The sequence below is a fragment of the Mya arenaria genome, chromosome 16 (genome assembly GCF_026914265.1).
Source record: "Mya arenaria isolate MELC-2E11 chromosome 16, ASM2691426v1".
Taxonomy (NCBI): Eukaryota; Metazoa; Mollusca; class Bivalvia; order Myida; family Myidae; genus Mya; species Mya arenaria.
In genome coordinates this window covers 31227034-31241833 of record NC_069137.1, presented here as the reverse complement: position 1 = coordinate 31241833, position 14800 = coordinate 31227034, and the positions used below count along the sequence as shown (strand labels likewise).

The following is a 14800-nucleotide window of genomic DNA, read 5'->3' as shown; positions in this document are numbered from 1 at the left end:
TGTGATATCATGTGATGAGTGCGGTATGTCTGTGTGATATCATGTGATGAGTGCGGTATGTCTGTGTGATATCATGTGATGAGTGCGGTATGTCTGTGTGATACCATGTGATGAGTGCGGTATGTCTGTGTGATATCATGTGATGAGTGCGGTATGTCTGTGTGATATCATGTGATGAGTGCGGTATGTCTGTGTGATATCATGTGATGAGTGCGGTATGTCTGTGTGATACCATGTGATGAGTGCGGTATGTCTGTGTGATATCATGTGATGAGTGCGGTATGTCTGTGTGATATCATGTGATGCGGTATGTCTGTGTAATCTTGTAGAGTGTGTGGTTGGTTTGTTTGATATCATGTTATGCGGTATGTCTGTATGATATCATGTGATGAGTGCGGTATGTCTCTGTGATATCATGTGATGAGTGCGGTATGTCTGTGTGATATCATGTGATGCGGTATGTCTGTGTAATCTTGTAGAGTGTGTGGTTGGTTTGTTTGATATCATGTTATGCGGTATGCCTGTGTGATCTTGTAGAGTGTGTGGTTGGTTTGTTTGATATCATGTGATGCGGTATGTCTGTGTGATATCATGTGATGCGGAAGGTGTGTGATATTATGTGATGCGGTATGTATATGTGATATCATGTGATGCGGTATGTCTGTATGATATCACGTGATGCGGTATGTCTGTGTGATATCATGTGATGCGGTGTGTCTGTGTGATATCATGTGATGCGGTATGTCTGCATGATCTTGTAGAGTGTGTTGTTTGTTTGTTTGATATCATGTGATGCGGTATGCCTGTGTGATATCATGCCATGTGGTATGTCTGTGTGCTATCATGTGATGTGGTATGTCTGTGTGATATCATGTTATGTGGTAAGTCTGTGTGCTATCATGTGATGTGGTATGTCTGTGTGATATCATGTGAGGTCGTATGTCTGTGTGCTATCATGTGATGTGGTATGTCTGTGTGCTATCATGTGATTTGGTATGTCTGTGTGATATTATGTTATGTGGTATGACTGTGTGATATCATTTTAGTAATGTGGACCTGTTTGTCGTTTACAAACTATAAGTATGTCACCAATTGTTTCCAAATTGCTCCATTGATTCGAAAAAAAATATCTTAAGCACAATATGTTGAAAATAGTGAACGGAAACTGATACTAGTATATGATAATACATGTTCGACTGATGTGTGTACAATGTGTGTAGCAATTTTGTATTTATGGTGTATTGAGATTAATATTTGTAAATCCGTGTTTGCGATATTGTTTTACATTATTTCTTCAAATATTGTGTTTATCAAAACAAATCTTACAAATAAATTCATTAAAATGTATTTCTCTTTTGCATTTGGCTCTTTTAGTTAGTAAAATGAAAGTGAACAGTTCTTGTCCTGGTCAGCTAAAAGGGGCACACTATAGGTTGATGAAAGTGAACAGTTCTTGTCCTGGTCAGCTAAAGGGGCACACTATAGGTTGATGAAAGTGAACAGTTCTTGTCCTGGTCAGCTAAAGGGGCACCCTATAGGTTGATGAAAGTGAACAGTTTTTGTCCTGGTCAGCTAAAGGGGCACCCTATAGGTTGATGAAAGTTAACAGTTCTTGTCCTGGTCAGCTAAAGGGGTACCCTATAGGTTGATGAAAGTTAACAGTTCTTGTCCTGGTCAGCTAAAGGGGCACACAATAGGTTGATGAAAGTGAACAGTTCTTGTCCTGGTCAGCTAAAGGGGCACACAATAGGTTGATGAAAGTGAACAGTTCTTGTCCTGGTCAGCTAAAGGGGCACACTATAGGTTGATGAAAGTGAACAGTTCTTGTCCTGGTCAGCTAAAGGGGCACACTATAGGTTGATGAAAGTGAACAGTTCTTGTCCTGGTCAGCTAAAGGGGCACACTATAGGTTGATGAAAGTGAACAGTTCTTGTCCTGGTCAGCTAAAGGGGCACACTATAGGTTGATGAAAGTGAACAGTTCTTGTCCTGGTCAGCTAAAGGGGCACACTATAGGTTGATGAAAGTGAACAGTTCTTGTCCTGGTCAGCTAAAGGGGCACACTATAGGGTGATAAAAGTGAACAGTTCTTGTCCTGGTCAGCTAAAGGGGCACCCTATAGGGTGATGAAAGTGAACAGTTCTTGTCCTGGTCAGCTAAAGGGGCACCCTATAGGGTGATGAAAGTGAACAGTTCTTGTCCTGGTCAGCTAAAGGGGCACCCTATAGGTTGATGAAAGTGAACAGTTCTTGTCCTGGTCAGCTAAAGGGGCACCCTATAGGTTGATGAAATTTGGACAAATCCCTGATGCAAACAAAAAAATATATTAAACTTAATTGAATATTGATAGCAATCTTACTTACAGGGTTTCAAAGTCAATAATAAACAATTAAAAATAAATCAAGTTGATCAGGCATGTTCGGTTGGGTTTAAAAGACTAGCCGGACCGGACCAATTCCAAACCAACTGAAATGTGGAATATCTGAAAAACAGTAGGGGCGACTTCCCCTTTTCCCTAGGGGTTGAAAGAGGGCGCAGATTGCCACCCCCTGGTGCCGATGCGTCAGGCTATGGACAGCCACTTCGGGACAAACCGGAAACTAGGCACATTGCAAACATAAGTCGGGCTTATTGAGCTACCAACATATGAGGGCGGCCAAGATTGTGTGTACCAAAACTGTTGGGAATACCGTCTGTCGCACATGGACATAACAGACCCGACCCCGATGCTCGGCACAACCATTTACGGTGAAAATGGCTCCCAGGTAAAGAAACGACGACATACGAAGCACTTTACTGAGCGCAGATATTTTTAGTGCCTGGAATCATAACAATATACCACGTGATTACCATGAGTTTTCCTGAGTTTTCTAAAAGCCGGTTAAAGCAAATTTCTTTTTCAAATTTGCTGCCATTTTGTTTCATCGTTCTTTTTTTTACCTTTGGACTTGCGCTATTTATTTTCAAAATGAGTTTCATTACTCAATTGGAAGTGCTGTCGTCAGGTAAATCGGATGTAAAACATTGAAACAGATTGGCCCGAAACATATGTCTCCGGCAGATGCCTCATGCCACTGTTACTGTGACTCGGTTACGTAATTATAAGTACCAAACATTAATTAGATCCCTACCAGAATCTACTTCATGATGGGGAGGAGGATTGGGGTGCATCTAGTATAAAGTTCACTCGTTATGACTAGTGCTCTGGGTGGACAGATGAAGAATATTGGTGTGCTGTCTGCTGGTGCCTTTCATGCAAAGCAGCTGATTATGACGGTTTGAAGCCAATTTCGTACTCAAAATTGTGAGGAACGTTATGGTATGACTGAGCTGGCAGCAATTGAGTTTTGACCCTTGGAAAACTTTGAGACCCTTGGGGGGTTAGGCACTTGCCTGAAAACTTTATGAATGCCCATATAAACAGCAGGGTTTGTCAGAGTATGATGTTCATCATGCATATGGTTTGTATGGATGAGCCCGGTGAAATCCAGCAGGCAATACAACTGGTACGAAAGTATCAGCAAGTTCACTCTGCTGTGTACAGAGGAGGGTGAATATGTATATGCCGTTTGTCCGGCTGTAGTTAGAGCAGCGGATGCAGTCCAGGTAACTCCCTGGACGTGGGAGGGTGGGACTCTGGTATGTTATAATTTTGATGCTATAAACCCCTCATAGATTCTAATGACAGATTTAGGGTGGTAACCAAGGGAATGGAGGTAGGGATGAAATATCCGATTGAGATTGTGGAAGACCGGGACGTATTACCTGAAGTGCTTTGGGCTCAGTCGGGAGATCTCTCCCTGTAGTAGCTGCAGACCAGGTAAGTTGACTAGTGAATGACTGCCGGTCATATAAAACAGTCTTAGGTGATTGACACATTTCCTGGAACCACAGGGGCAACTGGTGAAAGGACTTTAAGAGTTTAATAAATATGGTACATAAATACTGTGCTGGCCGAGATCATGGACGATGGAGCACTTTCTCGGTTATGAGAAGAGAGTGCAAGGGTTGCCTCAATAGCAAGTAGCGGAGTTGCTTTGTGGTAGGGGATTGGATTGCGCAATGCTTCGAGAAAGCTAGCGGGTTTTACTGGGAAGTGTAGACGAGGTATGCGGTTAGTGCCCGGAAATGACAGTCTGCAATTGATCGACGGGTCAGGACTGTTTGGGAGGTCTACAGGAACCCGGAAACGGCCGTCTACGAGGACGAGGGTTAGGAGAGGCACTTTCTTGGCTAAACTTACATATATGTATTGCAAATGTTGTCACGCTGGGATAGCAAAGTTACCTGGTGGTAGGTATAAGTAAAACTGGTGACTTTCCTCGCTACTGTGGACAACATTGTGCTTGTGTGTACAGTGTCAGTAACTGACGATGGTCAGGAGTGTACCGGTGGGAGGTTCGGGACAAGGGTACGGTCGGCCACTGGAATACACGCACAAATGTAGTCAATTGCCTAACAGTTTGAATCAGGGTTCTCCAGGTTTCACTGGTTTGTTAGGTGAATGGTTGGTTCTAAGTAAGTCACTGTGTAAAACAGGAAATGAATTCCGGAAAGCCAAGTTGACATGAAGGTTATGGCGCGGCGATAGAACAAATATCCAAAGTCAAAGGAGTGTTATGCTCATAAGATGAGTTCTGAGACTCCGTAGTAATACAGCCAGAATAATGTTTTCTGGTAGTGTAAGATAACCCTAACCTGTCTAAAATCAAATCCATAAAGTAGTTCCAAGTTACTCTTATGTGTAGCGATGTCAGTTATTCTACCTGCAGGTTGTATTGCGATCTGGCAATGCAGTCCAAGCATTGCTGTATTGTAAGATGGTTATCCATTTTCTTTTTATGCTGGAGTCCCAATAGGTATCTCAACTTTGTGAAGTGTTCTGTCTCACACATGGGGGAAAGAGACTGGCTGCCACCCTCACTGCCTGTGGCCATTGAGTCACTATCACCTGACAGGACCTTCTTTGTGTAACCAAAATTGTTGTGTGTTTCCCCTAATAATGTCAGGACTGAGGCACTGAAAAGTATGGATCTTGGCCATCTCTGGCTGGAGACGGATTCTCAATAATTCTGTCGCGGGCACGGGAGATCATCTCCCGGCGTCCTTGAGGTCACTGCACAAACGTTGGTGAAATCCTCAGACTAACCTTGATGAATTAACAGATTAACAACCGAATCACGGATATTTGGTAGAATAAACCATTTAAAGATTCTGTCTTTTATGCGGATCTGATTACTAAGATGAGAATCATTTTCGTGTATTTGTAAAACTAACTTGTTGTTCGCAAAGGTATCTTAAGAAGACATTATATATTATATTTTATATATGTTGCAAAATTAATCGAGCTTTTACAAACAATGATCATACGTGTTCTGGTAAGGTTATGTACATATGATGCTGCAACTTTGTTATGCGCTCGAATATCGTTAACAGTATCATGAAATGTAATACATGTATATGTAATGTCCCTGTCCTTGCATGAATTGTTATATGTTTATGATATTCGATATCTACTATCTTTTTCCTTTCACTTTTTAAACAGAGTATTTATTCATTTTTCCTTTGAAATATTAGATCATGTAATGTTATCAATTATGTTAATCAAGTATATCATGAGGCAAGAAACACTTATAAATAAATATGTTTACGTTACTTTATAAATATGTTTGCATCTTGAATCTGATGTATGATAACTGAAAGTTGATTTTTAATTATCGATAAGAAAGTTGCTTTGTGATCTTGAATATAGTGACAAACGAACGGTAATGTCGCGTTACACACGCAGTGACGAGTTCAGTGGCTGCCCTAACCCTGAGCCGCAACTGTCAACATATTGGGAACGCAGTCCCTCTGGCTATGGTTCCCACGTCTATGACTGTCAAATTTTCATCTGTGAGACTCGATATATACAACAGTAAAAACGCTATTTTTTATTATTATAATTTGATTTCACACGGGGTTGTTTCAATGATATGACGTAAGGGTGACTCAACTTGGTATATCCTTGACGTCAGAAGGGACTTGAATACCCGTTTTGACGTATTATAGTTTTGATAACATGTAATATGTATCGTTATACACTTCAGGTTGATAACTGTTAAGAAAAGTGTGAGCACGTGTACCCGAACTCACCACGATAAATCCCTAGATCTGCAGCTTTTCTCACAGATACTTGAATGTATGATGCAGATTCTAACAGCTGCCCCTGGCTTACTTTAATTGTTGCCTGTGGCCTCAGCTGGGTAAAATCAGTCTTCATCCTGAAAATGAAAAAAAAAAAAAAACATTTTATGGGCTGCTTATCACGTCATGGGACACAATACAACTATAAATCATGATTTGTGCAGGCATTCAGCATAGTAAATATTCGTTGACTCAAAGGGTAAATTCCTATACATTCTATACGTCCCCAGTTGATTAATATATAACCCCATATTTAGTTAACCATGGAATATTGTTGTATCATATGTATTATGTTTGTTGTACAATTTTTTTGTTATTGCAATTAGTCTATCGATAGCATTTCCGATTTCATCAATCATAACAACAAAAACATGTGCAATATTCCCAGACAAAACTCATTTAAAACACCTTCAACTTGACTGACTTGTTAGAATAAAATATAGTTTCCTAACATATTTGCATAGGGAATGGTAAATAAGGATTTAGTTAGTTGATGTATCTTCCAGAGAAATGGAGAATTTCTAATACAACGACCCCAAACATGCCACAAACGTGCGTCTGTCTATATGTAGTCGTAAAGACGCATTGATCAGCTTTATATTTTCTCATTACACGTCAAATATCACCGAACTCCTTTTGAAGTAATTAAAATGACAGATATTATATATAAAGCCATCACACATAGACAACTCACAAGCGTCTTTTGTTTTGCGTTGACAGGTTGACAGCTGCTTCGCCATTTTGAAGAAAAACAAGAAGTTTACTTCGTGAGCGTTCATTTATATCCGGAATTCCTCGATAGTTCCCGTAAAGTTCATTAATGGAATACATTTTAACTTTATAATTTATACACACCATAAATAAAAAAAAACTAAAACCATTGTGAAATCTTTGAAGGACATTTTCATTGACATAATTTGAATTTATGGCACAATAACTTTAATAAAACGGAATACTCTTTCGTTGCTTTCCGTAAAAAAACGTTCTGAGCCCGAAGTTGAAAACGAGGCAGAAGGGAAACGGATTCAGTTTGGCAAATAGGACCTTTCGCCTTTTCGTCTGTAAATAAGATAATAAATACATAAATGTAGTTAATACGGACAAAACAATTTTATATCGTATTTAGACATTTTACAGGATCTACAGTAGTGTAGTTTGAATTCGGTGGAACATGACGGAAAGAACGTTACTTTTGTTCAGCGGTAAGTTATGTTTTCTTAAAGTGGTTTTCTAGAATTTTGCATGTGTTTGCTTGTTTACCCGTAGATACCTCACACGATTTCAATAGGAATATACCATTTTTTATGTACAGTGCATTCTTCTAGCAACAGCTTGTGGTCAACAGTAGCCGTTTTGTCATTTCATGATCAACGTAACGAAACTGCAATGCAAACTTTGTGTTAATATTTGCACATATATATGGACGAGGTAGACTACTTTGAAACAATACTGCAATTGTTCCTATCATCACTGAACTTAAATGATCTCTTATTTTTACAATTATGCGTACACAACTTTGAGGAAATGTTTATGTATGACAAGATAAGGTAAAAAACGGCCGAACTACGCCCATCCTGATGAATATTATGTATCACAGTTATGTTAAAGGCATCTTTTTTACCTCAATTCATTTTCCGATTCAAGTGCTTCCGCTTTAGAAAATTATCTTTAAATCGAAATATCCGTGGGAAGCAATTCATGCAATTCGACGTGACATATATGCATACGTACCCAAAATTTATATATATTTTTAATATGTATAAACTACTTTCAGTCCCTTTAAGACGGTAGTGTACTATTACTGGTCCTACATTCTGTTGTGTGCTTCCTGTGTACATCTAGACAAATATCTATGTTTCGGCGTAGTTTGTGTACGTTTTGAAGCATTATGTGACATGTGATAACTGGTTTTTTTTGTTGTTCCAGGTCTCCTGCTGCTACACTATGGTAAGTGAAACACGCGCTTTGTGCACTTGTCTTTTATAAGTACCGGCATTCTGGTTGGTTATGGCAGATCCTAGATCTAGTGGTAAGACAGGTTCGAACCAACGCCTCAGCACTTATTCCGGGAGAGACGTTAAAATGAGATCCCGTGTAACAAGGCTTTACATTGCTGCACGTTAAAAAACAAAGTATCTCTAACCAGGGTTGCATCTTTTCTGTACACTATGCTCAGCAACAAAACAAGACTCAAATGCTCTCACTAATGCTCTCAACTGTTTTGCGTTCGTAGGTTACAATCCGGCCATAGCCGTTCTGCACCTTAAAGCGTATGTCAATAGCGGATTGTAAAATACCTTAACATAATTAACGTAGCATTCGTATTGGCATCCTTTTATTTAAGTGATAATTAAAAACCCCGCATGTTTATTACTGCATGAAAACCACAATTACAGTAACAAACATTATACACTGGAGATGAGGTCGTGGAACTCATCATTATAAATCATAATGAAGATGGTTCCTACAATAATTCATGTAATGCGAATGTGTTTATTATGACATGTTTTAAAACTGGCCTTTATTATGCAAATGTTAGGTGTATACGAAGGATCTATAACAAGTTGTGAATGTCATATAATACACAATTTTATTCAACGAGTTCAGGAAATTTGTTAATAAGCAAACACTCTGTCGAGCTTATTAACGTATTTCCTGGACGAATTGAAATCAATTGTCTAGTATAATGATGGCGATTGTCAGAATTATTTTATCACATGCATTTTTTCCGGTAAGAACATGGCAGAAAAGACGAACCCCTTTCGCATATGCAATGCAGAAATGTAAATCCCGGAATTATTTTATACAAAACATAATTGGCTGATAATGCAAAAATAAATTACATATAGTATTAACCAATTATTGTTTCCAATAAAATTGTTTACAAATTTGCGGAGTGATGTTGATATTTTTGCATATTTCCGATACAGAAAAATACGTAATAGTTATATTCAACGGAAACAATTAAGTTTGGTTTAATCATATTTTATTCGACATTTGTAAGGAATATTTGTGTTAAGCGATGTTGTTACGTTTCTGTTTACAACTTTACTAACCGATTTTACGAATTCATGTGCAGTTTGTTATCAGTTGAAAGCGGTTATGATAAAGAAAGGGGCTCGGACATAAGTGAGGTTATTTAAAAAAAGATAATGTACATTTTAACATAGTCGAATGATTGAAACGCATGCTTGTCACGCACAATGTCTAGTAATATATATATATATATATATATATATATATATATATATATATATATATATATATATATATATATATATATATATATATATATATGTATACATCGGTTTCTATTAAAAAAACGAAGGGTGTTCCGAAGACACAGCCATGCACCATAAACAAGAATGGGCTTAAATTTGGTAACGAAATATGTCTAGAGCATAATAACTTTAAAAACTTAACCCCAACACCTGAAGCAAACACAGAACGCTGCTAACATGAGCAACTGTTAGCCTCAACTGAATGGAGGCAGGGCTGATAACGAGCTGGTTAAACCATATATGCCATGTTTTAGAAGTACTGTGCGTGTCATTCTTGTGCTTTATAATATTGACTGTTTGTAATATGTTCTAATTAAACTCCAGCTACTGTTAATGTTCTATAATAATCACAAGGGTATCAAGTGTACGCGATATAAATGGTGCTGCATTTAGATGCGTCACATAACTTGAATTATATATAGTGCTGAATAATCACGATATCTCGCATCAACAAAATCTATGCACACGGTATAAAACTATAAATATTTGCTGGGGCGGGCAAACATGTCGTATTAAGTTGTCAGCTCGTGTCAGAAATGACATCCACATCGCATGTATTATTCAAGTATGATAGTTCATAGTCACTTGTCATGAAGTCAAAGTATCCCAAGTACAGAAGACGCGTTACGTGTTACACACTGATATTTCATTCACCAACTTGCACAATGTTAATAAATGTAGAACAGCTTTATATATACCCTCGGTATCTATCCAGTTATTCACATACGTTCATTTAGTACTCTCGGTATATGTCCAGTTATACACGTACGTTCATTTAGTACTCTCGGTATATGTCCAGTTATACACGTACGTTCATTGAGTACCCTTGGCAGGGGCGTAGCTTCCTATAGGCCGTTTAGGCCGCGGCCTACACAATTTTCAGGAAAAAATAAATAAAAATACCAAATCTGCAATTAAAACTTAATTGATATATCGGAAACCAGGTATTTCAAATCTATCGTTTTCCTTTTCACTAAAATACACATTCATACGACATTAATGTTACGTATATAATTTGTCGAAATTTGCATACCAGTAGTCTGCGCTTTGACGCTGTTCATTACATAAAACATTTATTAAAGGTGAAACATATTGATCTCGTTACTCTCATTAAGGTTTTTACAACAAAGAAATATGCGCTAAAACGCACACAATACCACCTAGCTAAAACGAAATCCCGGGGATGCATGCCCTCGTGACCCCCCCCCCCCCCAAGAAAGTGGCCTACACATATACTTTCGTCAAGCTACGCCCCTGCTTGGTATATGTCGAGTTATTCACATACGTTCAATGAGTACCCTTGATATAAGTCCAGTTACTCACGTACGTTCTTTGAGTTCTCTCGGTATATGTCCAGTTATTCACGTACGTTCATTGAGTATCTTCTGTTTATGTCCAGTTATTTACGTACGTTCATTGAGTACCCTTGGTATAAGTCCAGTTATTCATGTACGTTCTTTAAGTTCTCTCTGTATAGGTCCAGTTATTCACGCACGTTCATTGAGTATCTTCTGTTTATGTCCAGTTATTTACGTACGTTCATTGAGTACCCTTGGTATATGTCCAGTTATTCACATACGTTCAATGAGTACCCTTGGTATATGTCCAATTACTCACGTACGTTCTTTGAGTTCTCTCGGTATATGTCCAGTTATTCACGTACGTTATTTGAGTTCTCTCGGTATATGTCCAGTTATTTACGTACGTTCATTGAGTACCCTTGGTATATGTCCAGTTATTCACGAACGTTCTTTGAGTTCTCTCTGTATATGTCCAGTTATTCACGTACGTTCATTGAGTATCTTCTGTTTATGTCCAATTATTTACGTACGTTTATTGAGTACCCTTGGTATATGTCCAGTTATTCACGCACGTTCATTGAGTACCCTCGGTATATGTCCAGTTATTTACGTACGTTCTTTGAGTTCTCTCGGTATATGTCCAGTTATTCACGTACGTTCATTTAGTACTCTCGGTATATGTCCAGTTATTCACGTACGTTCATGGAGTACCCTCGGTATATGTCCAGTAATTCACGCACGTTCATTGAGTACCCTCGGTATATGTCCAGTTATTTACGTACGTTCATTGAGTTACCTCGGTATATGTCCAGTTATTCACGTACGTTCATTGAGTACCTTCTGTATCTGTCCAGTTATTCACGTACGTTCATTTAGTACTCTCGGTATATGTCCAGTTATTCACATACGTTCATTGAGTACCCTCGGTATATGTCCAGTTATTCACGTACGTTCATTGAGTACCTTCTGTATCTGTCCAGTTATTCACGTACGTTATTTGAGTTCTCTCGGTATATGTCCAGTTATTCACGTACGTTCATTAAGTACCCTCGGTATATGTCCAGTTATTCACGTACGTTCATTAAGTACCCTCGGTATATGTCCAGTTATTCACGTACGTTATTTGAGTTCCCTCGATATCTGTCCAGTTATTCACGTACGTTATTTGTGTTCCCTCGATATCTGTCCAGTTATTCACGTACGTTCATTAACTACCCTCGATATCTGTCCAGTTATTCACGTACGTCAATTGAGTATCCTCGGTATATGTCCAGTTATTCACGTACGTTTATTGAGAATCGTCGGTATACGTACATTTACTCATGCACGGTCATTGAGTACCCTCGGTATATGTCAAGTTATTCACGTACGTTCATTGAGAATCGTCGGTATACGTACATTTATTCACGCACGTTCATTGAGTACCCTCGGTATATGTCCAGTTATTCACGTACGTTCATTGAGTACCCTTGGTATATATTAAGTTATTCACGCACTTTCATTAAGTGCCCTCGGTATATGTCAAGTTATTCACGTACGTTCATTGAGAATCGTCGGTATACGTACATTTATTCACGCACGTTCATTGAGTACCCTCGGTATATGTCAAGTAATTCACGTACGTTCATTGAGTACCCTCGGTATATGTCAAGTTATTCACGTACGTTCATTGAGTACCTTCTGTTTATGTACAGTTATTCACGTACGTTCATTGAGTACCCTCGGTATATGTCCAGTTATTCACGTACGTTCATTGAGTACCTTCTGTTTATGTCCAGTTATTCACGTAGGTTCATTGAATACCTTCTGTATATGTCCAGTTATTCACGTACGTTCATTGAGTACCTTCAGTATATGTCCAGTTATTCACGTACGTTCATTGAGTACCAACGGTATATGTCCAGTTTATCACGTACGTTCATTAAGTTCCTTCTGTTTGTGTCCAGTTATTCACGTACGTTCATTGAGTACCTTCTGTTTATGTCCAGTTATTCACATACGTTTATTGAATACCTTCTGTATTTGTCCTGTTACTCACGTACGATCATTGAATACCTTGATAATATATCCAGTAATTCACGTTTGGTCAATGAATACCTTCTGTTTCTGTCCAGTTATTCGCGTACATTCATTGATAACCTTCTGTATGTGTCCAGTAGTTCACGTAAGTTCATTGAGTACATTCTGTTTCTGTCCAGTAATTGACGTTCGTTTTTAATACCTTCTGTTTCTGTCCAGTTATTCACGTATGTTCATTTAATACCGTTGGTATATGTCCAGTTATTCACGTACGTTCATTGAGTTCCTTTTGTATATGTCCAGTTATTCACGTACGTTCTTTGAGTTCCTTCTGTTTATGTCAAGTTATTCACGTACGTTCATTGAGTTCCTTCTGTATATGTCCAGTTATTCACGTATGTGCATTAAAAACCTTAGAAATATGTCCAAATATTCACGTATGTTCATTGAATACCTTCTGTTCATGTCCAGTTATTCACGTACGTTCATTGAGTACCTTCTGTCTCTTTCCCGTTATTTACGTACGTTCATTGAGAACCTTCTATTTATGTCAAGTTATCCACGTACGTTCATTGAGTACCTTCTGTTTATTTCCAGTGATTCACGTATGTGCATTGAAAACCTTCGGTATATGTCCACGTATGTTCACGTATGTTCATTGAATACCTTCTGTTCATGTCCAGTTATTAACGTATGTGCATTGAGTACCTTCTGTGTCTGTCCCTTTATTCGCGTACGTTCATTGAGTACCTTCTGTTTATGTCTAGTTATTTACGTACGATCATTGAGTAGCTTCAGTTTATAAATGTCCAGTTATTGACGTATGTTCATTGAACATCTTCTTTATATTTCAACTTATTTACGTACGTTCATTGACTACCTTCAGTATCTGTCCAGTTATACACGTACGTTCATTGAGTACCTTCTGTTTCCGTCCAGTGATTCACGTATTTGCATTGAAAACCTTCGGTATATGTCCAAGTAATCACGTATGATTATTGAATACCTTCTGTCTCTGTCCAGTTATTAACGTACGTTCATTAAGTTCCTTCAGTATGTGTCCAGGTATCGTGTGTTCATTAAGTACCTTCTGTTTATGTCCAGTTATTGACGTGCGTTCATTAAGTACCTTCTGTTTATGTCCAGTTATTGACGTACGTTCATTGAGTTCCTTCTGTCTATGTCCAGTTATTCACGTACGTTCATTAAGTAACTTCTGTTTATGGCCAGTTATTACGTACGTTCATTGAGTTCCTTCTGTCTATGTCCAGTTATTCACGTACGTTCATTGAGTTCCTTCTGTTTATGTCCAGTTATTGACGAACGTTCATTGAGTTCCTTCTGTCTATGTCCAGTTATTCACGTACGTTCATTGAGTTCCTTCTGTTTATGTCCAGTTATTGACGTGCGTTCATTAAGTACCTTCTGTTTATGTCCAGTTATTGACGTACGTTCATTGAGTTCCTTCTGTTTATGGCCAGTTATTCACGTACGTTCATTGAGTTCCTTCTGTTTATGGCCAGTTATTCACGTACGTTCATTGAGTTCCTTCTGTCTATGTCCAGTTATTCATGTTTGGTCAATGAATACCTTCTGTTTATGTCCAGTTATTGACGTGCGTTCATTAAGAACCTTCTGTTTATGTCCAGTTATTGACGTACGTTCATTGAGTTCCTTCTGTTTATGTCCAGTTATTCACGTACATTCATTGAGTTCCTTCTGTTTATATCCAGTTACTCACGTACGTTCATTGAGTTCCTTCTGTTTATGGCCAGTTATTAACGTACGTTCATTAAGTACCTTCTGTTTATATCCAGTTGTTAACGTACGTTCATTAAGTACCTTCTGTTTATGTCCAGTTATTGACGTACGTTCATTGAGTTCCTTCTGTTTATGGCCAGTTATTCACGTACATTCATTGAGTTCCTTCTGTTTATATCCAGTTATTCACGTACGTTCATTGAGTTCCTCCTGTTTATGGCCAGTTATTAACGTACGTTCATTAAGTACCTTC

General features: G+C 38.4%; 1 protein-coding gene across 14 annotated transcripts in view; it reads left to right on the top strand.

Annotated features, from left to right (window-relative positions):
• The first annotated feature begins 7119 nt into the window (after positions 1 to 7119).
• LOC128221913 (proteoglycan 4-like) overlaps positions 7120 to 14800 on the top strand; it is a 52383-nt gene continuing 44702 nt past the window's right edge. For all 14 annotated transcript variants that reach the window (XM_052930582.1, XM_052930581.1, XM_052930580.1 and 11 more), the window contains exons 1-2: positions 7120 to 7387; positions 8112 to 8132. In XM_052930582.1, coding sequence (XP_052786542.1) covers positions 7357 to 7387; positions 8112 to 8132 — 52 coding nt within the window. In that variant the 5' untranslated portion in view covers positions 7120 to 7356. The remainder of the gene's footprint in view (positions 7388 to 8111; positions 8133 to 14800) is intronic.